The sequence below is a fragment of the Geotrypetes seraphini genome, chromosome 5 (assembly GCF_902459505.1).
Source record: "Geotrypetes seraphini chromosome 5, aGeoSer1.1, whole genome shotgun sequence".
In the NCBI taxonomy this organism is placed as follows: domain Eukaryota; kingdom Metazoa; phylum Chordata; class Amphibia; order Gymnophiona; family Dermophiidae; genus Geotrypetes; species Geotrypetes seraphini.
In genome coordinates this window covers 80,591,003-80,616,777 of record NC_047088.1, presented here as the reverse complement: position 1 = coordinate 80,616,777, position 25,775 = coordinate 80,591,003, and the positions used below count along the sequence as shown (strand labels likewise).

At 46.0% G+C, this 25,775-nt stretch overlaps 1 protein-coding gene across 4 annotated transcripts in view; it reads left to right on the top strand.

The window, feature by feature from the left end:
* The window catches only part of LOC117360684 (serine/threonine-protein kinase PAK 3), a 174,780-nt gene that overhangs the window by 124,662 nt on the left and 24,343 nt on the right, over positions 1–25,775 (top strand). For all 4 annotated transcript variants that reach the window (XM_033944878.1, XM_033944876.1, XM_033944877.1 and 1 more), the window contains 4 exons: positions 8,864–8,927; positions 12,057–12,105; positions 13,664–13,776; positions 18,031–18,148. In XM_033944878.1, coding sequence (XP_033800769.1) covers positions 8,864–8,927; positions 12,057–12,105; positions 13,664–13,776; positions 18,031–18,148 — 344 coding nt within the window. The remainder of the gene's footprint in view (positions 1–8,863; positions 8,928–12,056; positions 12,106–13,663; positions 13,777–18,030; positions 18,149–25,775) is intronic.

The window sequence follows — 25,775 nt, the reverse complement described above, 5'->3', positions numbered from 1 at the left end:
GCAAAAGCTCCAAGGCTTCCTTTTTGAATCGCTGCGTTTGTAAGGATAGCCGCTGGGAGGGGAGAAAGCACAGTGTGAGGCTCCCTATTATCTCTCCGGCCCTGCACGAGTGACAACTCCTCGATCTTGCCAGTCCTGTGTGGACCGGCAGGAATTTTCTACGGACCGGCACCGGTCCGCGGACCGGCAGTTAAAGAACTGTGCTCTAGACCACCAGATAAGGCCAGGAAGGCGTCAGGGAGGAAAAAAAGATGGATTTTTTTTACATTAAGACTGTTTTTTTTATTTTCCCCCTCTCCAGAAAAAAAATTGCGATTATATGAAACCGCGAGTGCAGGAACCGCGAATGGGGAGGAGGAAGTGTATTATACTAGAAACACCATCTTTTCCGCAATTGCCCCTTCCCTCTGGAATGAAACGCTACTGCATCTTCGCTGTTAAAATTCTTTAACCAAGTTTAAAACTAACTCAAAACATTTCTATTCAAAGATGCATATCAAAATTGCAGTTAAGAAACCTGATCAAGGGAAAATAAAAACAGAGAACCGCTTTTAAGAAGTGATCCCCCCTTTTCCTCCTGTTTTATCCTGTTGTCTACTTAGGACTCCTTTTACTAAGCTACGGTAGCGTTTTTAGCACGCGCTGCAGATTAGCGCGCGCTAACCCCCTCGCTACATGGGGAAAAAAAACGCCATCTCAATGGAGGCGTTAGCGTCTAGCACACACGGCATTGCATGGCAGCGTGCGCTAAAACTGCTAGCACAGCTTAGTAAAAGGAGCCCTTAGTGGATCCAGGTTTGAGCCAAGCCAATAACCTAAGTAGCAGGTATAAGCTTTTGTCCTATGTCCATCTAAATTAGATTGTAAGTTCTTTTGAGCAGTGACCATCCCTTGTGTGTTTGTTGTACAGCGCTGTGTGCGCCTGGTAGCGCTTTATGAATAAACTAGTATTTTAGCCCGTTACATTAACGGGTGCTAGCTGTTTGTCTTTCTTTCCCCCCCCACTTCCCTGTGCAGCAGCCATAGAAGCATTCCCTCCCCCTTCATGTCCCTGTGCAGCAGCATTTCCCCCCCTACTTCCCTGTACAGCAGCATTTCAAAACCCTCACCCCCACTTCCCTGTGCAGCAGCCACAGCAGCAGCATTCCCTCCCCCCACACCACTTCCCTGTGCAGCAGTAGCATTTCCCTTACCCCCCTTCCCTTCCCGCGCTCCTGACAAATCTGCCGATTCCAGCAGCATGTGCATCAATCTACACACGCTGCTTCGGGGTCTTCTACTGCCCTGATTTACTCTGGCACGTCCCTTATGACATCATCAGAGACGCGGCAGAGCATATCAGGGCAGTAGAAGGCCCCGAAGCAGCGTGTGTTGAATGCTGCACACGTTGCTGGAGTCGGGACCGCGAAGAACGTAGCGGCTGGAGTGGTTTTTCGGTGCTTCCCTTCCCGCGAGGTGTCGCCGCGGCTCCTCTCGATCCCCGCCAGCGTCGGAAGCCTTCTCCGACGCTGGTGCAGCTGGTGAGAGGAGCCGAATAGTGTGGAGAGTCCAGCGCTGGCGGCCAGTCCTGTCGGCAGTGTAGGTAGGTGCTGGGAAGAAGGCTGGGGACTTGCGCATGCGCACTCCTGCGGCCACAGACCTACAGATCATGGAAGCACGCAGTTAAGAGTGCGCATGCACGGCTAGGGTTTTATTATATAAATAGTAGTAGCATGTTAGAAGACAGCAAGATTTTTTTAACGTCTTTTCAGCATGCCAGAGACTATGTCTGGAGTGACAATAGAGAATTCTTTCCAACATTCATTGGCCGGAGTGCCTATTTCTATATTATCATTTGAGGTGTCTAATTCAATGTTATCTTCTAGTGCAGTGTTCTTCAACCACCGGTCCATGGAACAGTGCCGGTCCACAGAAATTTTCTGCCGGTCCACAGGGCCAGCACGTGCATCAGGCCCAACATAGTGTTCTTCAACCGTCGGTCCTCGGTGTGATCGATGCAGCGTTATCTTCGAGCCAGCTCCCTCTTCCTAACTGATTCAGTGCACAAAGCCACGGGCAGTGGCTTCTACAGGCATCCTGCGCCTGAACCGGAAGCCTTCTCTCTGACGTTGCAACATCAGAGGAAATGCTCCCAGATGAGGCATGGGACGTGCAAGGTGCAATTAGTACTATTATGGGGCGGGGTCTGGGGTGGAGAATGGGTAGAGATGGGCGGGGTCTGGCCCATGACTTAGCCCAGTGTTCCTCAACCGCCGGTCCACGGACCGATGCCGGACCACAGAATAATTATTTTATTTCTGCCAGTTCATAGGTGTAAAAAGGTTGAAAAACACTGTTCTAGTGTATGTGTAAACGTCTCCCTATCTGTCTTAATCATTTTTTGGGAAGTAGCATGCTAAACTATCCATGCCTGATTGTTTTATTGAGGCATCAGCAAGAACCTTTTTATTCGATATTAGTGAATTGAAAATCTTGAAGAGGCATTTTAAAGTGTTCCTTGATTGATTGGTCAGTTTGTCATAGTATAGTTCTTTTGCTTCTGTTACTGCTCCGCCCACCCCCGACGTCATCCAGAGTAGCTTCCCCTTAAAAGGGGAGGGGCTAACGGCGCTCAGCCGTTCAGCTCTGTAGAAGGCAGAGAGGAGGCAGAGAAGCGAGAGGAGGAGAACAGGGGAGCAAAACCAAGAAACAAACACAACCGGAGGAGAAAAGCAGGAGCAGAGGAGGCAGGATCGACTGGGGCAGCGGCGAGAGTTAGCTCCGCCCACCCCCGACGTCATCCAGAGTAGCTTCCCCTTAAAAGGGGAGGGGCTAACGACGCTCAGCCGTTCGGCTCTGTAGAAGGCAGAGAGGAGGCAGAGAAGCAAGAGGAGGAGAACAGGGGAGCAAAACCAAGAAACAAACACAACCGGAGGAGAAAAGCAGGAGCAGAGGAGGCAGGATCGACTGGGGCAGCGGCGAGAGTTAGCTCCGCCCACCCCCGACGTCATCCAGAGTAGCTTCCCCTTAAAAGGGGAGGGGCTAACGGCGCTCAGCCGTTCGGCGCGCGGCGAAGGCGAGCGGCAAAGGCGCTCGCCTTAGCGAGAGCGCCTTTGTGAAGGGCCTCAAGAAGGGACAAAGTCACCACAACCAAGGACAACAGGGAAAGCCTGCAAGGTAAGGAAGCGGCAGGCACAGAAGGTAAAGCGGAGACAGACACACAAGGAACACACACACACAGGTAAGGTAAAGCAAAGACAGCACACACAAGCAAAAGGCAGAGAGGACACCAGCCACAGAGGAAGAGAGAGGACACCAGCAGCAGGCAGAGAGAGTGAGAGAGAGGACACAAAGCAGACACAGAAGGCACTACCATACATAACATCTGCAGGTCACACGTAAACTGCTAACTGTTATTTTAAAGCAGGAACGACAATGGAAGTAGAGAGAAACCAGAAGATGAGCTTTCCAGTGTTCTGCACAGACTGTCATATGTATGACTACCTCCCCTCGGGGAAACAGTCATATGTATGCGGTCGGTGTCAGGAGCTGAAAAGCTTGAAGAAGGAAGTAAAGCGACTAGAGGACAAGATACAGGAGCTAGAAGGACTCTACACTACTGAGGACCCAGTCACGACAGCTGAAGATTTCATGAACAAGAGACACATTGAGGAGGAAGTCAGGGAACTCGAGAAATTCATTGAGGAAGCCTACAGGAGGAGGGTGGAAGAGAACGAACTTCAGATGGAAGATGAAGTTACACCAACATGGAAGGGAGAAGAAGAAGCAGATGACCTCAAAGAAGACGCCCACAGAGGAGCATCACACGAGGGGGAGAAAATGGCTGGTCGATGCCTAGAAGAAGAAACAGCGAAGCACATCGAAGACATAGAAGAAAAAGCAGCGAAGTACTCCAAGGACATTGACCTGAGACCGAAGCGAAAATTAAAGAAAGGAAAGTCAGCGATCCTAGTGGGAGACTCGATCCTGAGGCATGTGGACAGCCACGTTGCAGGAGGGAGAGAGGATCGACTGGTGACCTGCCTCCCAGGAGCAAGAACCAAGGACATCGTAGACAACATTGGAAAGATCCTGGATGGAGCGGAGACAGAAGAGACCACAGTATTGATCCACATCGGGACGAATGATGTCAGCAGGAGAGACTACAGAAGAAGCACGCTGATTGAACAGTTCAAGATTCTGGGAAGGAAGCTGAAGATGAGGACTCAGAAGATAGCGTTCTCAGAGATCCTACCAGTACCGAGGGCAGATGTGAAAAGACAGGAGGAACTACAATCAATGAATGCGTGGATGAGGAAATGGTGTGAGGAAGAAGGATTCCACTTCGTGAGGAACTGGACAACGTTCTGGGGCAAGAGCAAGCTCTACAGGAGAGATGGACTGCACCTGAGCGCGGTGGGAACTAGACTTCTAGCAAACAACGTCAGGAAAGGAATAGAACAGGCTTTAAACTAAGAAGAAGGGGAAAGCCGACAGTCGACCAAGCGTCGACGATTCGGAAGAAGGTATCCCATGAAGATACTAAAGGGAAAAAAGGCTGGGAAGAAACAATGGTCAAATTACAGGAGTTAACTAACACAGAAGAGGAGGTTAGAAGTATTGTAGCACAAGAGAATAAACTAAAGACCGAAGCACAAGGAAAGGAAATGAAGACAAGAAAATACCAGGATCTAAATTGCATATGTACTAACGCAAGAAGCCTAAGAAACAAAATGGGGGAGTTGGAATCCATGGCCAATGCAGAAGACATAGACATTATTGGAGTCTCTGAAACGTGGTGGAATGAAGAAAACAAATGGGATACAGCACTGCCAGGGTACAAGCTCTATCGCCAGGACAGGTCAGGACAAAAAGGAGGTGGAATAGCCCTATACATAAAAGAAAGCATACAATCGACAAAAATGGACAAAGCAGAGATGACCAACAAGCTGGAATCGCTATGGGTTAAAATACTGGGAATGAAAGGGCCTGAAATAAAGATGGGTCTATACTATCGACCACCCGGGCAAACCAGAGATATCGATGAAGAAATGGAAGACGAGATGAAGCGTGAATGCAAAAGCGGTAACACGGTTATTATGGGAGACTTCAACTATCCTGGGATAGACTGGAGTCTTGGAATCTCAAAATGCGCTAGGGAGACAGAATTCCTGGAGGCTATACAAGATTGCTTCATGGAGCAGCTTGTAAGAGAACCGACGAGAGGAAATGCCACTCTGGATCTAATCCTAAATGGGTTAAAGGGACCAGCAAAGGAAGTGGAAATAGTAGGACCGTTGGGAAACAGCGATCATAATATGATCAAGTTCAAGGTCGAAGTAGGAATACCGAAAGGAAATAGAACCATAGTGACAACGTTCAACTTCAGGAAAGGAAACTACGAAGCAATGAGGAAAATGGTAAGGAAGAAACTTAGGAACACTTCCAGAAAATGGCAAATGGTAGAACATGCCTGGTCTTTTTTCAAGGACACTGTGAGCGAGGCGCAAAATCTGTATATCCCCAAATTCAGAAAGGGGTGCAAAAAGAGTCGAACAAAAGACCCGGCGTGGATAACTAAAATAGTGAAGGAAGCGATAGGAAATAAGAAATATTCATTCAGGAAATGGAAAAAGGACAAAACTGAGGACAACTGGAAAGAGCACAGGAAGTATCAAAAAGAAAGTCACCGTGTGGTTCGAAAAGCCAAAAGAGAGTATGAAGAGAGGCTAGCCAGGGAAGCTCGAAATTTCAAACCGTTCTTTAGATATGTTAGAGGGAAGCAGCCAGCCAGGGAGGAGGTGGGACCGCTGGACGATGGAGACAGGAAGGGAGTGGTGAAGGAAGAGAAAGAAGTAGTAGAAAGACTTAACATGTTCTTTTCGTCTGTATTTACAAATGAAGACACATCCAACATACCGGAACCTGAGCAAATCTTCAAGGGAGATCAAGCAGAAAAATTAACATCCATGGAAGTGAGCCTGGAAGACGTACGCAGGCAGCTAGAAAAACTAAAAACTGACAAATCCCCGGGTCCGGACGGAATCCATCCAAGGGTTCTGAAGGAACTAAAGGAGGAGATAGCGGAACTACTGCAGCAAATCTGCAATCTATCCCTGAAAACAGGCGTGATCCCAGAGGACTGGAAGATAGCCAATGTTACGCCCATCTTTAAAAAGGGATCAAGGGGTGACCCAGGAAACTACAGACCGGTGAGTCTGACCTCGGTTCCAGGGAAAATGGTGGAAGCACTTATAAAAGACAACATCGATGAACATTTTGAAAGAAACAAACTTCTGACAGCCAGCCAACATGGTTTCAGCAAGGGGAGATCGTGCCTAACAAACTTATTGCACTTCTTCGAAGGAATTAACAAACGAATGGACAGAGGTGACCCCATAGACATCATATACCTAGACTTCCAAAAAGCCTTTGACAAAGTACCCCACGAACGCCTACTTCGGAAATTGAAGAACCATGGGGTGGAAGGAGATGTACATAGATGGATCAGAAATTAGTTGGCGGGTAGGAAACAGAGGATGGGAGTGAAGGGCCACTACTCGGACTGGAGGAGGGTCACGAGTGGTGTCCCACAGGGCTCGGTGCTTGGGCCGTTGCTATTTAATATATTCATAAATGATCTAGAAACAGGGACGAAGTGTGAGATAATAAAATTTGCGGACGACACCAAACTATTTAGAGGAGCTCGGACTAAAGAGGACTGCGAAGAATTGCAAAGAGGCTTGAACAAACTAGAGGAATGGGCGACGAGATGGCAGATGAAGTTCAACGTTGAGAAATGTAAAGTACTACATGTGGGAAGCAGAAACCCGAGGTGCAGCTATACGATGGGAGGGATATTATTGAAGGAGAGCACCCAAGAAAGGGACTTGGGGGTAATGGTGGACATGACAATGAAGCCGACAGCACAGTGCGCAGCGGCTGCTAAGAAGGCAAATAGAATGCTAGGCATAATCAAGAAGGGTATTACAACCAGAACGAAAGAAGTTATCCTGCCGTTGTATCGGGCAATGGTGCGTCCGCATCTGGAGTACTGCGTCCAATATTGGTCGCCGTACCTTAAGAAAGATATGGCGTTACTAGAGAGGGTTCAGAGAAGAGCGACACGTCTCATAAAAGGGATAGAAAACCTTTCATACGCTGAGAGATTAGAAAAACTGGGACTCTTTTCCCTGGAGAAGAGGAGACTTAGAGGGGATATGATAGAGACTTACAAGATCATGAAAGGCATAGAGAGAGTAGAGAGGGACAGATTCTTCAAACTTTCGAATAATAAAAGAACAAGAGGGCACTCGGAAAAGTTGAAAGGGGACAGATTCAAAATGAATGCTAGGAAGTTCTTCTTTACCCAACGTGTGGTGGACACCTGGAATGCGCTTCCAGAGGACGTAATAGGGCAGAGTACAGTACTGGGGTTCAAGAAAGGATTGGACAATTTCCTGCTGGAAAAGGGGATAGAGGGATATAGATAGAGGATTACTGCACAGGTCCTGGACCTGTTGGGCCACCGCGTGTGCGGACTGCTGGGCACGATGGACCTCTGGTCTGACCCAGCGGAGGCACTGCTTATGTTCTTATGTTCTTATGCTAACATGTGTTGTTTGACTTCTCTCCTCCATTTTATATAGCATTCCAGATTCTGGTGTTTCCTCCAAGCCCTTTCCAGCTTCTGTACATTTGTTCTTAATACTAGTAATGATCCAGGGTTGATGTTGATTAGGTCTTGCCATGTTGATTAGGTCTTGCCATCAGCAGCCTAGTTCTCCATAATCAATTCTAGTTGCTCCATAATCAATTGAAAGAGTATCTCTTCAAAATCTTCTTTCTCAGTGGCCGACCCAGTCCTATGGAACAGTTTGCCTGGGATTTTACATTTCTGTTGCTAAAAACCCACTTTTTTGTCCATGCATTTAACTGAAATGAAGGGTTTTCTGTATTTAGGGTGATTTCAGGATTGTGCTTATGGATTTTCTGCTTATTTTATTGATGTAACTGTTTATTTTTAAGTGTTTGTTTGTTTGTTGGGGTAAGGAGGGATGCTGTGGCCAAATCTTGCTCCTTACCCTGCTGGATGATGGTGCAGTTCTTTGTGCTGGCCCTTTTGGGGCCAAAGGTTTTCATTCTGCAAGTATAAATCCACTGGCTTTAAATGAAGAGTGGCTGTTTGATACTGTTTTCTAGAAACCTTTGGCCTTTACAAATTCTGGCTCCTACTTCTGTAGGTATATGGGTTGCTAAACTCTTGCCAAAATACTGGCTTAGGAGAGGCATGGAATAGAAATCTGGGTGGATCAATTCTTTTAAAGCAATGGTAATTTTATTGGACTAAGATGGTTCGTATACAAAACATCCCAGAAGAATATCCAAAGAATTGCGGGCCTGTCTAGCCTCAGTTAAGTGGAAATACAGGCTAATATTTAGCTAAGGTCAAAGACCAATACTTCAAACAAGTCACTTGATCTTCATATACAAAACTAGTCTATATATATATATATATATATATAAATGATTTTTGATTTTTTTGTAGGATCCTCAGGTGGCTGTAAAAGTATATTACTCTTGCTAGAACCTGCCCATATCCTCATCAATCCTTATAAGTTATATAGGCCCCCCTTTATCAAACAGCGGTAGAGCTTTTTACCATGGGCCAGTGAGGTAAATGCTCCAATGCTCATTCAATTCTTATGAGTGTTGGAGCATTTACATCTCTGGCCTGCAGTAAAAAGCTCTACCAAGGTTTAATAAAAGGGGACCATAATTTTTACTGAAGTTTAAAGTTTTAATTTATCATAAATTGATTTAATACAACACTTATCTTTTTAAAAGACATTCATTTAGCTTCAACGTATCTATTTTTTTGCAGGAAGCATCGTGAGCGTTGGCGACCCTAAGAAAAAATATACAAGATTTGAAAAAATTGGTCAAGGGTAAGTATGTTTTATTTGTATCAGATCTTAAAGGCTACTCATTCTTTCTGGACACAACCCTAGTAAGGACTTTTTGTTATGGAAGCAACATGGACCAATCTTCCCAGTACGTCAGCATTATGTTAGAATGAGTGATTACAGTTTGAAAAGCAAAACATGCTTAATTTTATAACAGTTGACCAACCAGCACAATAGTTCAAGTTAAATTTTCTGTGAGAGTATAGCCCAAACTTCAGATTGGAAGGATGTATATTCTCTTACCCGTCCTACCTCTCTTCACAATAAATAATACAACATTTATAGATCCTCAGAAGTACCACCTAGCACTCATACAAATTCATTGTGTCAGGCTTTATGTACTACTTCCTCACCGGATCTTCCATACTTTGCTATTAAATTTATAAATACTTTTTTCCACCTTAGTGTATAAATAGTTTAAATACTTAGCTTAAAACTTGTGGTCATGCTTTCAGGGATTTATACCGCCAACATGTTTCACCCGAAGGGGTTTTATCAAGACACCATATCCCTTTCTAAAGCTTAACGCCGCTGTAACCGACCACTGAATAGTTAATTCAAAATGATATTCAGCCATTTTACCGAACCATCAATTTAAGCCCAACCACAGAAACAGCAGGAATAAAGTTATTTATTTATTTATTTAGTAAATTTATAACTCACTTATAATTAAGCGATTAGCAAAGAAATAATAGATAAGTTATTCAGATATATTTCTGTGTATTTTCAGTGATGTAACCTACAGTTAGAATCATTGGAAAAAACATAACTTTGCTTGAATGTTATGCGGTTGTCTCCTGGCTGAATAATGACCTTTAGGAAGCTCTTTAACTGATGTTATAGGTGTGATTGTGAGTAGGGCTAAGTTTTAAGCTGCTTTCCAAAAAATAAAGAGTCTTGTTCTAGTCAATTTATCCAAAGGGACAATAGTTCATAGCATGTCCATCCACTGTAAGCCAGTTTTGCTACTGGACGTGAAGGAAAGTCCACCAAACCTGTTGGAGGAAGCAGAGGGTTCTGCTTGGAGCATAAGGCACTTCATTGCTTGAGTCTTTTTGCCTCTGACCAGGTACCTGCTATTCATTAGGGAGCACAAGCTTCTTGAGTAATGCAGTCTTCTGTGAATGCTGTTGAATAACATTGAGATGAGAGAGAAACTCTAATATTTTAGGAAGAAGCTAAAAACTTGACTGATTTCTTGATAGGATAAGAGATTTGTTGTGATTCTAATCAATGAAGATGGGTAGATCCTAGTAGGAATTTACTGTTGTGAAAAGCAAAAATTTGGTTTAGAATAGTTAGTAATAATCTATAATAATAAAACCCTAGCCGCGCATGTGCACTTGAAACTCCGTGCATCCACATGCGCAGTAGAATAGAACTGCCAAGCAGGGAGGAACCGCCGAGCAAAGGAAGCGTCTCAGTGCAGTGGCAGCAGGAACTGCCGAGCAGGGAAGCATCTCAGCGCAGTGGAACCGCCAATCATGGAGGAACCGCCAAGCAGGGAAGCGTCTCAGTGCAGTAGCAGCAGTCGTGACCTGCCAACTCCCCATTCTTTTCCCAAAGCAGCAGTGGCAGCGCTGTAAACAGGCTGTTTATGGCAAGCCCTGGCAGAGCCTTTCCTCTGCCGCATCACTTCGGATGCGGTAGAGGAAAGGCCCTGTCAGGGCTGGACACGAACAGCCTGTTTACAGCGCTGCCACTGCTGCTTTGGGTAAGGAATGGGGGGTTGGAGGGTCAGGATTACTGCCGCTGCTACTCCTTTGGGGCACGGAGGGAGGGAGGAGGGGTTGGTAGGTCAGGACCGCTGCTGCCACCTCGTGTAAGTAATGGGGGTCCAGAAGGCCAGACCCACATGGAGGGAGGGAGGGCAGACCTGTGGGGGCGGTGGAACAGGTGTGTGTGGAGGGTCCATCAGGGTGAAGGGCTGGGGAGGGGCAACCTGCCCAAAGATTCAGTGCAGTGGCCAGGGAAGAGGTAGGTGGGGGAGTCAGGAGCTGGAGAGAGTGGTCTGAGGATACCATTGGGGGTGGGGTTTGAATTAGTGTAGGCTCTGGTGTTGGGGTGCGGTTGGTTGAAGAGGGTTAAAGTGGCAGATGTTGGAATGAGGAGGGGGAGAGTTGCAGTACCATGGGGAACGGCAGGGGAGAGACGAGAGAGAAATTGATCCTGAGGTGGGGTACAAGAGAAAGGGTAAAAAAGGAAGAGTGGCTGGCTGGGGGGTGGAATATAGGGACAGAAAGCATGGCCTTGGAGGGAATGGAAGGAAGCATAGATAGGAATGGAGCTGTGACTGAAAGGTTGATAAATGCAGTGGAGGATCGATGAGGGCCAAAAGGGTACAGAGGCTAAGGTGATGGATAGCGCCAGGAGCCAATAGAAGAAAGAAAGACATAGACAGACAGGGGGCAGGGAGAGAGAGAGAGAGAGAGAGAGAGAGAGAAAGAAAGAAAGAAAGATGGGGGCAGGGAGAGAGACAGAAAGAAAGGGGGCAGGGAGAGAGAGAGAGAAACAAAGAAAGAAAGATGAGAGCAGGGAGAGAGACAGAAAGGGAGCAGGGAGAGAGAAACAAAGAAAGAAAGATGGGGTCAGAGAGAGAGACAGAAAGAAAGAAAGGGGGCAGGGACAGAGAAAAACAAAGAAAGAAAGACGGGGCAGGGAGAGAGACAGAAAGAAAGAAATCTTACACATCTATTCTAGCACCTGTTAATGTAACGGGCTTAAAGACTAGTTAGTAATAAGTAAGTCATATAAATTATATTGTTGTATAGCTTTTTTGTTTTCTTTTGTAAAAACATATTGTAAAACTTAATGTTAAGTCTTTATTGTTAAGATATATATCTCATTTCAAATTAATATTAAAATTTTCTTCCCTGTAAAAAACGTCATGTAGATTAAAACTTAGAATCATTTGATCCAGCTTATCCACCCATCAAGAAATTTAATCATTAATTCTTATGTACAGTACATAGACCCTGTAGCTCTTATCCTTCCCCCTACCTATTGTTAAGGTTGTGCTGCCAATTCTAAAGAAATATTTTGCATGGAAGGTATAATTGAGTGTGGTAGAGGAAGCACTGCTTTATCCATGTAACTGTGCTTTCATTGCAGAGCGTCTGGTACTGTTTACACGGCAATAGATATTGCCACAGGACAAGAGGTAAGTGGAAAACATTTTACAGGATTTTTCTCCATTACATGTGTGGTGGAGTTCTGATTTAAAAAAGAAATCCCCAAATTTAAAGATTTCAAGAGCTGTAAGGAACAAAGGCACAACAAAATTTAAGACACACAATGCTGGATTCTATAAATGGTACCCTAGTTAGGTGCCGCTAGGTGTCCTAGTTGGTGGCACCTAGCGACGTCTAACTTTGGAATCAGCATGTAACTTTTTTTATTAATTGGCATGGTAATTGACCATGCCAGTTTTCCACCAATCAGAAAAAAAATTAAATTAACAATTTAGAGTTCAGCACTGAACTCTTAGGACACCTAGCAACGCCTAAGTGGAGGCACCCTTCAACGCCTAATGACATCTACCTGATAAGTAGGCATGGTTAGGGGCAGAGAATGGGCATGGTTTACTTAGATGTCAATAGGCACCGGTAAATTAGGCCTGGTAAAGCTGGTGTAATATACTAGCATCCACCTTACGGAAGCCTAGTGACACCTAAGTCCACTTAAGCACCGCTAGGCATGATTCTATAAATGGTACCTTATGGTTGGTTGACAATCACACCGAGTGGCGCCTACAGTGTCGGTGCCACTAAACGCCGTTTATAGAATCTGTCCCACAAAGGCCTGCAGATCAGTTTCCTAGCATAATATTGAAAACTGGTCTTTTGCCCAACAAAATATTTTGCATATATGGAAAGCAGAACAATAGTGAATAGAAATGATGCACTGGTGAATTTTTCCTTCAAGGTGTTAAGCTGAAGCAGCTGAACAAATGCTCGGCCATGTTTTACTGTGAACTTTATTCCTTCCTTCAGGAACTGCAGAAAAGGAAGGCTTTAGTCAAAAACCTGTGGTGTTGAGTTACCGTGCAAATAAACAGATTTTTCTGGCTTCATACCATTTATTTTGTGCCTGCTTTAATTTCAGGATGATCTTATCTGTAAATTATGTACTTGAATTACTTGTCAGTTAAGGACATTCAGACTTTAAGACTACTGTACTTACAGGTACTAAGGGATTTACCCAGGCCTTTTTGACCAGGAACAGCTTTAGTATTGTGGAAAAGCTGGTATTGGCCTGCTTGACTCAATTTTAACACTTTTGAGGGCCCTAAAATCTTTCTGTTCCAATGATGCCTGTTGGGTAAAAAGGTTTGCATCAGGCCCAGAATTTACTGGCTTGCTCATGCTGACCTAAACTTTCAGTAGGAATTTACACTCGTGTTCGTACTAGTTCCCATGATATAAAATACTGTTTCTGTGATGTTGATACCCATTTGTAATGGCATGTTTTCAGTGGTGTGAAGGAGCATTTCCCACTGATCAATAACACAGGATCCTAGCATGGTAGGGTACTTTAGCTGATATTTCACTTCCTCAGAAATCATATTCTTAGAAGTTAGGGGAGCTCCTAGAGGTTGCACAGAGAAGGATCAGAATATCTTGGTTTCTGATCCTTTATTCTGATTAGTTGTTTGTTAGCTTCTTGAATCTTATTCCAAGTTCTTCTTTTGGTGCTAACCTTTCAAAATTCTGTTTCAGGTGGCAATAAAGCAAATGAACTTACAACAGCAGCCAAAAAAGGAATTAATTATTAATGAAATCCTGGTCATGAGGGAAAATAAGAACCCAAATATTGTCAATTATTTAGACAGGTGAGATTCTGGGCTTTAATATGTCTTCATTGTTTTATAGAAAACATTTGTCATTTATGCAATGTTGGGCATTGAAGAATGTGTGTGAAATTCCATCCCTGTGCAGAATTCTGCTCTTGCCGCACACAGTTCTTTTACAGGTAAAAGAACAGCAACACAGGCTATGTTCCCACTAAACAAAACACCTGAGCAATTGCTCATACATTTTAGGGGAACCAAAAAACACTGTGGAGTGACGATGTTCCTGAAATGGACTTTATTGAAAATTTAAAAGTTCCAAAAGTCTACTTAAGCAATCCACATAAAAGTAAAATAATCCACATAAAAACCTTTAGGACCTAGTCCGCTGAAAGCGTAGGACCCAATATCTTGTTTCGACAAGATAGTCTTCTTCAGGGGTTTATTCGGGATTCATGCTGGACTTATCACTGTAAGCCTTGTCTGTGGAAAATCACAGCCCCGCTCTCCTCACAGGCAGGGTTTACAGTTGTATGTCCAGCATGAATCCCGAATAAACCCCTGAAGAAGACTATCTTGTCGAAACATTCCGAGGATTTCCAAAGATCGGAGAACTAAAGGCAAAAGAGAACCGGCATGGCTTACCATACAGGTGAAGGAAGCCATAAAGGTAAAGAAGGACTCTTTCAAAAAATGGAAATGCACGAAGACAACCGAAGCCTGGAACAAACATAAAGATGAACAGAAGAAATGTCACAAGGCGGTGAGGGAAGCAAAACAGGACTATGAGGAAAAAATAGCCCGGGAGGCCAAAAACTTCAAGCCCTTCTTTAGATACGTGAAAGGGAAAAAACCTGCAAAAGAGGCAGTGGGACCCCTGGACGACAAGGGAAGAAAAGGGTACATCAAGGAAGATAAACAAATCGCAGACAAACTAAATTCCTTCTTTGCGTCCGTTTTTACGAAGGAGGACACCTCAACAATACCTGAAGCGGAGAAAGTGTTTGCAGGAGAAATAGAAGACAGCCTCACCACAGTTGAAGTGGACTTAGCCCAGATATACTATCAGATCGACAAACTTAAAAGTGACAAATCACCTGGACCGGATGAAATTCACCCGAGAGTCTTGAAGGAATTGAAGATTGAAATTGGAGAGTTATTGCAAAAACTTGCAAACCTGTCAATCAGAACTGGTCAGATACCAGACGACTGGAGGAAAGCGAACGTCACGCCAATTTTCAAAAAAGGATCGAGAGGAGAACCGGGCAACTATAGACCTGTGAGTCTTACGTCTGTCCCCGGCAAGATGATTGAATCACTGATCAAGGATAGCATAGTTCAGCACTTGGACACACACGACTTGATGAAACCCAGTCAACATGGATTCAGGAAAGGGAAATCGTGTCTGACGAATTTACTCCAATTCTTTGAGACCGTGAACGAGCAAATTGATAGTGGAAAGCCGGTGGACATAATATACTTGGACTTCCAGAAAGCATTTGACAAAGTTCCACACGAAAGACTTCTCAGGAAGCTACAAAGCCATGGCATAGAGGGAGATATACAAAGATGGATAGGCAAATGGCTGGAAAACCGAAAGCAGAGAGTGGGCATAAATGGGAAGTTCTCCGACTGGGAGAGAGTGACTAGTGGTGTGCCCCAGGGCTCGGTACTTGGGCCGATCCTTTTTAATATTTATATCAATGACCTGGAAAACGGAACATCCAGTGAGATCATCAAGTTTGCAGACGACACAAAACTCTGCCGGGCAATCAGATCGCAGGAGGACAGTGAGGAACTCCAGAGCGATTTGTGTCGGTTACAAAAATGGGCGGAGAAATGGCAGATGAAGTTCAACGTGGAGAAATGCAAGGTAATGCATTTAGGCAGTAAAAATAAGGAATACGAGTACAGAATGTCAGGTGCAACTCTGGGGAAAAGTGAACAAGAAAGAGATCTGGGTGTACTGATAGATAGGACCCTGAAGCCGTCGGCACAATGCGTGGCAGCGGCAAATAAGGCAAATAGAATGTTGGGCATGATAAAGAAAGGAATCTCGAGTAGATCGGAGAAAGTTATAATGCCGCTTTATAGGGCAATGGTCAGACCCCACTTGGAATACTGCGTCCAACATTGGTCTCCCTACCTAAAGAAGGATATAAAACTGCTGGAGAGGGTGCAGAGACGAGCAACTAAACTAGTGAAGGGTATGGAGAAACTGGAATATGAGGATCGACTTAAAACACTGGGATTGTTCTCCCTTGAGAAAAGGAGACTGCGTGGGGATATGATCGAGACCTTCAAAATACTGAAAGGAATTGACAAAATAGAGCAGAGAAGATTATTTACAATGTCCAATTTGACACGGACAAGAGGACATGAAATGAAGCTAAGGGGGGGCAAGTTCAGGACTAATGTCAGGAAGTTCTGCTTCACACAGAGAGTGGTTGACATCTGGAATACTCTCCCAGGGGAGATTATTGCGGAATCGACAGTCCTAGGTTTCAAAAGCAAACTAGATGCATATCTCCTTGAGATAGGCATATAAAGATATGGTTGGCTATAAAATAAGCCAGGTGAATACCTAGCAGGGCCTCCGCGTGTGCGGATCGCCGGACTTGATGGACCGAAGGTCTGATCCGGAGATGGCGCTTCTTATGTTCTTATGTTCTTATGAAACACGGACCGAATGAAGCTAAGTACAAATACGGACATGAATGAAGCTAAGTACAAATAAACAGTACAAATGAGATATTGATTTAAATATTTAAAAAAATTTAAAAAGCTAAAAATTCAAAAATATTTAAAATCTATTTAATTTATCTATATATATATTATTGTGGATCCGATGAAGATTTTACACATAAAGTTTGGAGTAATGAAATTACTTGAACTCTGAGTGGTGTAGCTGAGGATCACAAACACTGATGAAGAGTGTTATTCATAGGGTTTATTAAGAAATCTTTCCTATTGTTAGCTATCAACATCAAACTTAGGCACATTTTTGATTATTCCCCTCCATGTCTATAATCACAAACTCCCTCTAATTTGACATAAATTCACCCAATATACCATACTGAGAAGAAATTTGATTTTGTTTGATTTCAATACTTAACACCACTAATAAAAAACAAAATGTGAATATCTTGGACAAGTTCAAAAGCCTTAAATATTGAGTCAGCATTTGCAGAGATCCAAGTCTCCAAAATAAAATCTCAATTGTTTTCTATAGGAAACAGAAAGTATAGAGTCTTGACTACCACTCCATTTCAAAAGCACTCTCCCTCTTCAATCTTCTGCAGTGCTGCCCCAGAGCAACACAGAGAGAGAAAAATAATTGAACAGCTAGTAAGGGATAGTCCAAAGAAGTCTTCAAAGCCATATTCTGCCATACTTCCAAAATCACACACCTCTCACACTCCAAAATCACACTTCCAAATCCATACTTCCAAAATCTCATACTTCCAAAATCACACATACCTCTACACCCACACTTCTGTACTCACATATGCATCCACACCCCATGTAGCTCATACCCCATACATTCCTACATGTTTAGATAATTTTAATACCCTAGGCATTTGCCTCTTCCCCATACAAATCCCACCTACACATTTCTAAAACTCCACTCACTTATTTCTGTACCCCCATAAATATACAGATTGCACTCACTTCTATATACCTGCCACACCTCCACTCATGCATCCACATATACACCTGCCCCCTTACACGCCACCAAGCACACATAGACTTGCCCCATGCCCCCACTTACACCTCCCACAAATATCAATACCAGTTGTTTTCCCCAAGAACACCTGTGTTATAAATCTGCCATCTGTCACATTTCTATACAGCTTTTCAAAAGCATTCTTGAAGCTATGTCTTTTCATGCTTTTCCTACTTGTTCATTTTCAGGGAAAACAAGATGTCAAAAGAAGTGATTCGTCCTTTGCTAAAGAGTCACCTAAGCATTTCTTATGTTCTTATAAATGAGAATTAAAAGGGAATATTTATGATAGCAATGCTTCGGAACAGAATTATTAAATTAAAATGTGATATGTTCAATCCATATTTCTGGATGTGCCATCTTTTGGATCTCTGTTGGTTATTAGCTTAAAAACGTAGGTTCTGACCCGGTTGTGGGTCAACAAAAGCTTGGCGCAGCAGAATCAAATCCCAACTAGGTTAATCTGATTTGTTGCAGCAGTGGTCTAGGAAGATGATTATTAGGTTAGATCCTAGAGAGAGAAATGGTCAAATTACATACGCTAATATATTTGTATTGTTTTTTTTCAGTTATCTAGTAGGTGATGAACTTTGGGTAGTTATGGAATACTTGGCTGGAGGCTCCTTGACGGATGTTGTGACAGAGACCTGTATGGATGAGGGACAGATAGCAGCTGTCTGCAGAGAGGTAAGGGGCACAGTGCATGCTGGGATACTAAATATCTTCTAGAATATTAACACTCATCCTTATGTATTTTCTCTGCATCCTGCTAAAGTAAGGAAACAGGCATGAGATCTGGCCATTTCACCACATCCTATTTGGAAACTAATCACTATTTTCTATCAGGAAGATCCATCATTTTATAAGTTGATAAGTATTTCTTCTGATATATCTTACAGTTTAAGAGTGATGCTATATTCAGGTTTGGTTGTGCGGACTGGAAGAAGAATGAAGAGTGCGTGCCTTTGCATGCCTTTTCTTCTTGTTTAGTTTTAGTAAGATACTGCAGCACCAACACCTAAAAATTTAAGTGCTTTTATTATAAAATGCTATATTTTTTATACTTTATTACAAGTATCACCCTGAATCCTTGTAATAATGATTGTAATGATAGTAATTTTATAAGGGATTTTCTGTATTTAAAGCTCATTTTTTATATGGAAGAGGGCTTTTATAAAACTGCATAATCATATATGCGTGGTAAAGTATGCACACCAGAAACTGAGCATATTCTATATGGGCTATGCCTAGCCATTCTTGGAAAGTGTTTTGGGCAGAGCAACAATTGAATTGGACAGGTCAGGTCAGTGTTCAAGGCCCGTTTAAAAGCCCACTTCTTTGAGAGTGCTTTCGACTCCTAACTACTCTCACCTTGGGCTCTGCATCCCTTACCCTCTATGTCATGTCTTGTCTGTCCAAGTTGGATTGTAAGCTCTTCCGAGCAGGGACCATCTGTAAATGTCAAAATGTACAGTGCTGCTTACGCCTTTCAGCACTATATATATGATAAGTATTAGTAGTAGGGATGCGCCCAGCACTTGTGTACACAAGTTATAGAATTCTTGCAGTTATGCATCTAACTGAATACAGTTAGACACAAGCATTTACAGCAGCCATTTGTCTGGCATAAGTGTTCATGTCTAAAGTTAGGCACATAACTGCAAGTATTCTTTTTTTTTTTGTTTGAAATAATTTTTATTGAACAGAAAAGCACTGCACAGCCAAGAATAACATTGCATTACAGTCAGGACCGATATCGGGCAAAACCTCAAGCAAAACAACCATGAGAGCACCCCCTCAGAGGAGGAGGGATAGCCATCCCCTCCAGACCCCATCCAGGGCCAGGCAAGGCACTACCCCATCACAGCCCGCATAAGCAAAAGGCACATAATGCGGATAAGCTGAGCAGTACAAATCAACATTTTCAATATAACAGAATCCCCAAGTGAAACACAGAGAAAGAACCCCAGAAACCCAACCTATTCAGGCATACCAACCCTTCCAGTCTCCATTCACGCCCCAACCATACCAACAGACATCCACACATACTATCAACCATCCAAGGAAACGAAAAGCCAGACAACCCCTCCCCCCCCCCAGCCCCCCCAGTCCATAGAGAGTGAGTGAGTGTGGGTGAAACACATAGGCATTCACAAAGAGCCAATTTCCAACATAGTAGCATCCCATAGAGAGCGGTACAGGCGCTGGGACGCCGACAACGGTTCCGAGTGAACACGTTGCTCCCAGCGGGCCACCTCAAGCATAGAGCGCTTCCATACTAGTACCTCAGGCGCATCATCAGCCATCCAGAGACGGAGCACCCCACGTTTGGCCACCAGCAAAGCAATGTAGAGAAATCGCCAGTGCTCTAGACTAAGGCCCTGGTCTAACACCTCTCCCTCACACCCCAAGAGAATAAGTGTATAGGACCACTGAAAAGGCAACTGCACAACCCGAGTCAGAAATTCCAACACCCCAGTCCAGTAAGCTGCTAGCTGCGGGCATTCTAGTATCATATGAATAAGGGTGCCACGCATACGGTGACATTTAACACAAAGGTCAGAATCCCACAGGCCCGCCCTCTTGCCCCGTACCCCAGTGAAGTATGTGCGATGTAGGAGTTTAAACTGTATCTCCTGTAGGGAAACATTGCGCACCCCACGAGGGATGCTGGCAAAGCATGCTACCAACATCTCAACCCCGACCTGCTCCCCGAGCTCCTCCGTCCACTGAGAAGCCAAATGAAGGAGTCGGGGGTCCGGCCGTTCCTCCCGTGCCATCCTATACCAAGTAGAGAGGGAATTCATAGAGGCGGGGAGAGAGAAAAAGATGTGATCAACCTTCAAGAGACCGCCGCCAGTAGGGGCGCCCTTTCGGTAGGTCTCGTAAAAGTGGCGTAATTGCAAATAAGCAAAGAAAGGCATGTCAGGGAGAGCCCAGTGACGGCGGAGGTCAGCAAGAGAGGGGAACACCCCATTCTCGGGAGTCAATGCTGCAATATGTCCCAGGCAGAAGCCAGGTCCAAAACTGGCCTCCAGGCCACGTGCCGCACCCACACCCGGTTGGAACTCAGGATTCCCCCGAACAAAATGAAAAGCCCAGTTGTCCCGCGGTCCTCCCCCTATCTGACGCCGCCACCAGAGCAGCGCGCGCCGCAGCGGATCCAGCCAAAGAGAATTACAGCCCAGCCTGGGGCGCCGCCACCCAGGGACGTCAAGACAAGCCAGCGCGCAGTGCGGCGCCACCCAGGAGTCGAACAATCTCAGGGGAGCAAAGCGCGAACCCATCGTGTAGAGTTCATGCACCCATCGCATCAGGGCCGCGACATTATATAACCGAATATCCGGGAGCGCTAACCCACCCCGGGCTCTACTCTGCGTAAGTCTCCAAAACCCCACGCGGGCCCTCCGGTTTCGCCAGATAAAGGAGCCAACAAAGGACCTGTAGGCTCTTTCTTCGGACGCTCGCACCCACAAGGGAATCATCTGTAAAGGGTAGAGAATCTTAGGCAACAGGACCATTTTCACTAAGGCAATACGACCAAAGAGCGACAAAGGGAGCTCACCCCATCGATGGCAAGCATCCCGTAGTTGGGCAAGGCGATTGACGATGTTACTGCGATAAACCGCGGCCCAGTCAGCGCTAAGAAAAATCCCAAGGTATTTGAGCTCCCCCGTCGCCCAGCGCAAAGGGAAGGAAGGCAAAGCTCGCGATGCACATGGCGCAGTAACCGGGAGCGCCTCAGACTTGCTGAAATTGATGCACAGTCCAGAGAAAGCACCGAAAGAGTCAATAAAGGAAGTGATGCGAGGGATAGAATCCCGGGCATTGCTGAGAAAAAGCAGCATGTCATCCGCAAACATGGTAATCTTGCAGACCTCCGCCCCACCCGGATGCCCTCCACACCCGGGGCATCACGTATCTTAGCCGCCAGCGGTTCAAGCGAAAGTATAAACAGCAGCGGTGATAAGGGACACCCCTGCCGGGTGCCCCTTCGCAAAGGGAAAGAGGCCGTACGTTGTCGGTTAATGAGGAGCTGCGCGGTAGGGGCCGTATACAAACGGACCACCCAATCAAGAAAAGAGCCTGTGATGCCAAAACGGCTGAGGACCCAGAAGAGGTAAGGCCAAACAACCTTATCGAAGGCTTTTTCAGCGTCCAGACTGGCCAGCAAGTCGTCCCCCGATCGACCCCTGCCCTCCCGCAAAGCCACCAACGCCTTAAGGATGTTAGCCGAAGAGAAACGACCGGGCACAAAGCCCACCTGGTTAGGATGTACAAGCAAGGGGACAACCTGAGCCAGACGCTTAGCCAAGATAGCCATGAGGAGTTTCATATCCTGATTGAGCAGGGATATGGGTCTATACGAGCCCACCGCGGTGGGGTCCTTGCCCGGTTTAGGAAGCACCACAACATGGGCGTGGTTCTGCTCCGGGAGAAGTCTATCCGAGGCCTGCATATCCCCAAACATAGCGCAGAGAGCAGGGCCCACATGATGTTGTAAGATCTTATAGAACTCGGGTCCCATACCATCCGGTCCTGCAGCCTTAGCAAGCTTCAGATGACCAATGGCCGCGGAAATCTCTTGGCAAGTAATAGGAGCATTGAGTAAGTTTCGGTGTACCTCAGATGCGGTAGGGAGGTTCAGGTCGCGAAAGAAATTATCACGTCGCTCTATATCATAAGCGCCCGCGCTATAGAGATCACTATAAAAGCGTACGAATTGGGTCTGAATAGCCGCCTCCGTCCGGTGCGACACATTCGAGGAGTCCCGAATATGGGAGATGCAAGCAGCGCGCCGGTGCGGGCGAACCAGATTGGCCAAGAGCTTCCCCGCTCGATTACCCCACCTATAAAGTTGAAACTTGTACACATCAATATGAGTTAAAGCCCGCTCAGAAAGGAGAGCATCAATTTGTTTGCGCAGCCGGAGATATGACTGTCGAGCTTCCTCGGAGCTATGCCTCAGAAGATACAATCGGCATTCCCTCATCTGTTTTGCCAATGACGTGAGTTCCGCATCCCTAAGCCTGCGCTTGCGAATAGAATAGGCTATTATGCAGCCGCGGAGATAAGCCTTTGCCGCTTCCCAGAATATGGTATCCGAGACCTCGGACCCTTCATTCGTTAGCTTGTACTTAGACCACTCCTCGATTAGGTAGGTGTGAAATTCCTCGTCAAGATACAGGGATGGATTGAGACGCCAAATACGGTCATTCAGAGATCCACCTCCCCACTTGAGAGTCACAGTCACAGCATCGTGATCGCTAAAAGGGACGTCCAGTATGTGGGTGCGCACTACCCGCCCGATAGAACGAGAGGGGATTAAGAAATAGTCCAGTCGAGAATGACAGTGGTGGACCCCTGAGAAAAAGGTAAAATCCACCTCCCCAGGATGATACACCCTCCACACATCCTGTAGATCCAGCTCTCCCATCAGGAGGTTCACCCCCCGACGCTCATTGTCCGCCGCCACTGGTCTCGGGGGCTTACAGTCAATGGAAGGGTCGCTAGTGATGTTGAAATCCCCGCCCACCAGAAGTTCATAATTTGGCAATGCTAGTAATTGGGCCCCTAAAGTAGAGAAGAAGGAGGGAGTGTAGACATTAGGAGCATAAACATTACAGAGTACTACAGGTCTATCATGCAAAGTCCCCACCCAGATGACGAAGCGGCCCTGAGGGTCCCTGATAACTCTCTGTGTGATCGACATCACCGCTTTATGTATGAGTATAGCCACCCCCCGTTGTCGAGATGAATAAGAGGACGCTGCTACTTCTCCCACCCAGTCACGCTGCAGTTTCTGATGTTCGCATGCCGTGAGATGAGTCTCCTGTAGGAAAGCCAAAGAGACCTTTTCCTTCTTCAAGAACGCCAGAACCTTCGTACGCTTAACTGGCGAGTTGATGCCCGCCACGTTCAGCGTAAGACACATCAAGTCAGCCATAGCCATGGGAAGAACTGAGCACTAACGCAGCGTCCCAACTTGTCCTCCCAAGGTCCCCGAGGGTCTCCCAGCTAAACCCCCAAGCACCGGCAATGTAACCCCACACACCCCACTGAACTGGAGGAACCCTGCCCCCCCACCCAACCCCGCCTCCCCACCCTCTATGCCGATCACACCAACAAACACACCCAAGCATACCCCACACAATCAGAACCCACCATACTATACAGTCACTACCCCTCCCGCTCTCCCTCTCGCTACCCCCCCTCTTACCCACCCAACACCCAGACCAACCCCATCCCCATTCTAAAAACATGTATCAAAAAGCCCCCCCCCAACCCCCTCGCGCAAAGAGACCCATACAGCCTCAGAAAAACACCCCACCCACAGTAGCAAACCTCCCCCGGGAACAATTCCAAGGGCAACAAAAGAGACCAAAACACAACAGGAAACAAGGGGCATAGATTGATATCTCAAATACCCAAGGTCCAGTATCCGGAATCTCTGCAGGCAAAAGAGAGATATAGCAGACCAGTCCAAGGATCTGGCTATGCACAGCCAGGGCAAATGCCAAACTGAGGTAGCAGCCAGTGCATCATGGTGGCAGTATCCTCCAACAGCATCCAGCAGGGCTGCTCAGAACTGGACAGAGGAGGATGCCATGGGAGGCTGCAGTGCCCCCCCAAAAGGGAGGCACATGGCTAGAGCTCAGTACCAACCGACCCCTGGTGCAGTCATCAACATCCGCAAACACAGAGTCAGAAGAACGTCAAAGGGAAACAAAACCAAGCTGAGTAGCTGATGAACTGATTAAGGGCCCGGAGGTATGGGTGCCAGAGATCTGATGAAAGCCTGCAGCGCCTCCGCATCTTCGTAGATCTTTGGTCCCCCGGCCTCAAAGACCCGGACCCGCGCAGGGTATTGCACCACGAAACGGAGGCCCCTGTTGCGAAGCTCGGTGCAGTGAGGTGCCAGGGCGCGCCGACGAGAAGCCACCTCGGCGGAATAATCATTGAAGAGTAGGATCTTAGCACCCTCCCGTTCCAACGTGCCCTTTTTCCTATACAGCGCCATGACCTGGGCCTTGTCAGCAAAGTTCAAATACCTGGCAATGACAGGTCGAGGTCTGCCTTCGCCCTCGCGGCGCTGACCCAGGCGATGCACCCTCTCTACCAAGGTGCGGGATCCTTCCGGGGTAAAACCCACAGCGCCAGGCAGCCACCTTTCCACAAGCTCGCGCAGTTCAGCGTCACGTATATTTTCTGCCAGGCCCACCAGGCGAATATTATTGCGGCGGCCGCGGTTCTCTTGGTCCTCCAGTCGCTCATGGAGAGTCACACATTGAGCCTGCAGGTCCCGGACCTGCGTTTCCAGCACTCCAGAGCGGTCCTCTTGGGTGGCGATGCGAGACTCCGCGTTCTGGAGGCGCTGCCCATGTCGCTCCAGGCAATCTCGCACATCCTCCACAGTTGCCTGGAGCTTAGTAAGCCGCTCATCAATCGCTGCCGATATGGTGCGGGTCAGCTCCTGGACCGCGTCTTCTTGAAGTAGCACTCTCGGCGGGGTCACAGTTCCGGCCGTCATCTTAGGTGCTCCGTGCACGCGGTGGGCTCGAGTCGGCCGCGGGGTCTTCACAGGCATAACTCGCCTGGCAACCGGTGCAGAAAGCCACCGAAGCAGCCGTTAGCTCCCCACTGCTGTCCGCTCTATGTGCGCCGGCAAAACTCAGAAGAGCAGGGCGAAAAGGCTTTAAATAGCAGAGATTAGGGCGCGAGAGGGTCGGAGCTCGAGCCAGGAGCCGCCGCTCAGCTCAGCATCATCACGTGACCCCCCCACAAGTATTCTATAAAGGCAGTTGCATGCACAATTGCTGATACAGAATCTATGCTGAATGCGCTGGATCCAGGTGACTAACTTTAGGCAAACTTTATAGAATTTGTCTATATATCACGAGAGCTTTGGAACTCAGTGAGGCATACAGTGCATTCAAAAGGACACTTAAATCATTCCCACCCTACCCCTCAATAGAGTCAGTAACACTGCTTCCTGCAGCATCTGGTGTGCTTTATAGTTTCCCATGCAAGCATTAGTCAGGTCCTCCTCTGCTTCGCATATGAGATCTCATGGGCTGAAGCCTAGTTTAACTACACTGTACCTTAAATTAAAAAAAGCTTTTTAAAAAGTGTTTTATTTATTAAATTTAATTAAATAATTAAGCATCAAATATATGTCTTGAATACAGATTCAGAAATAATCCGTGCAAAAGAAAAGGGTATAAAAATTTAAAAGGTTTTAAATGAGAATCAGAGCAGCTGTTTGTTCTATGTGTCAACATTCTATAGTATTCTGCAGTTTTTAATAGCCCTA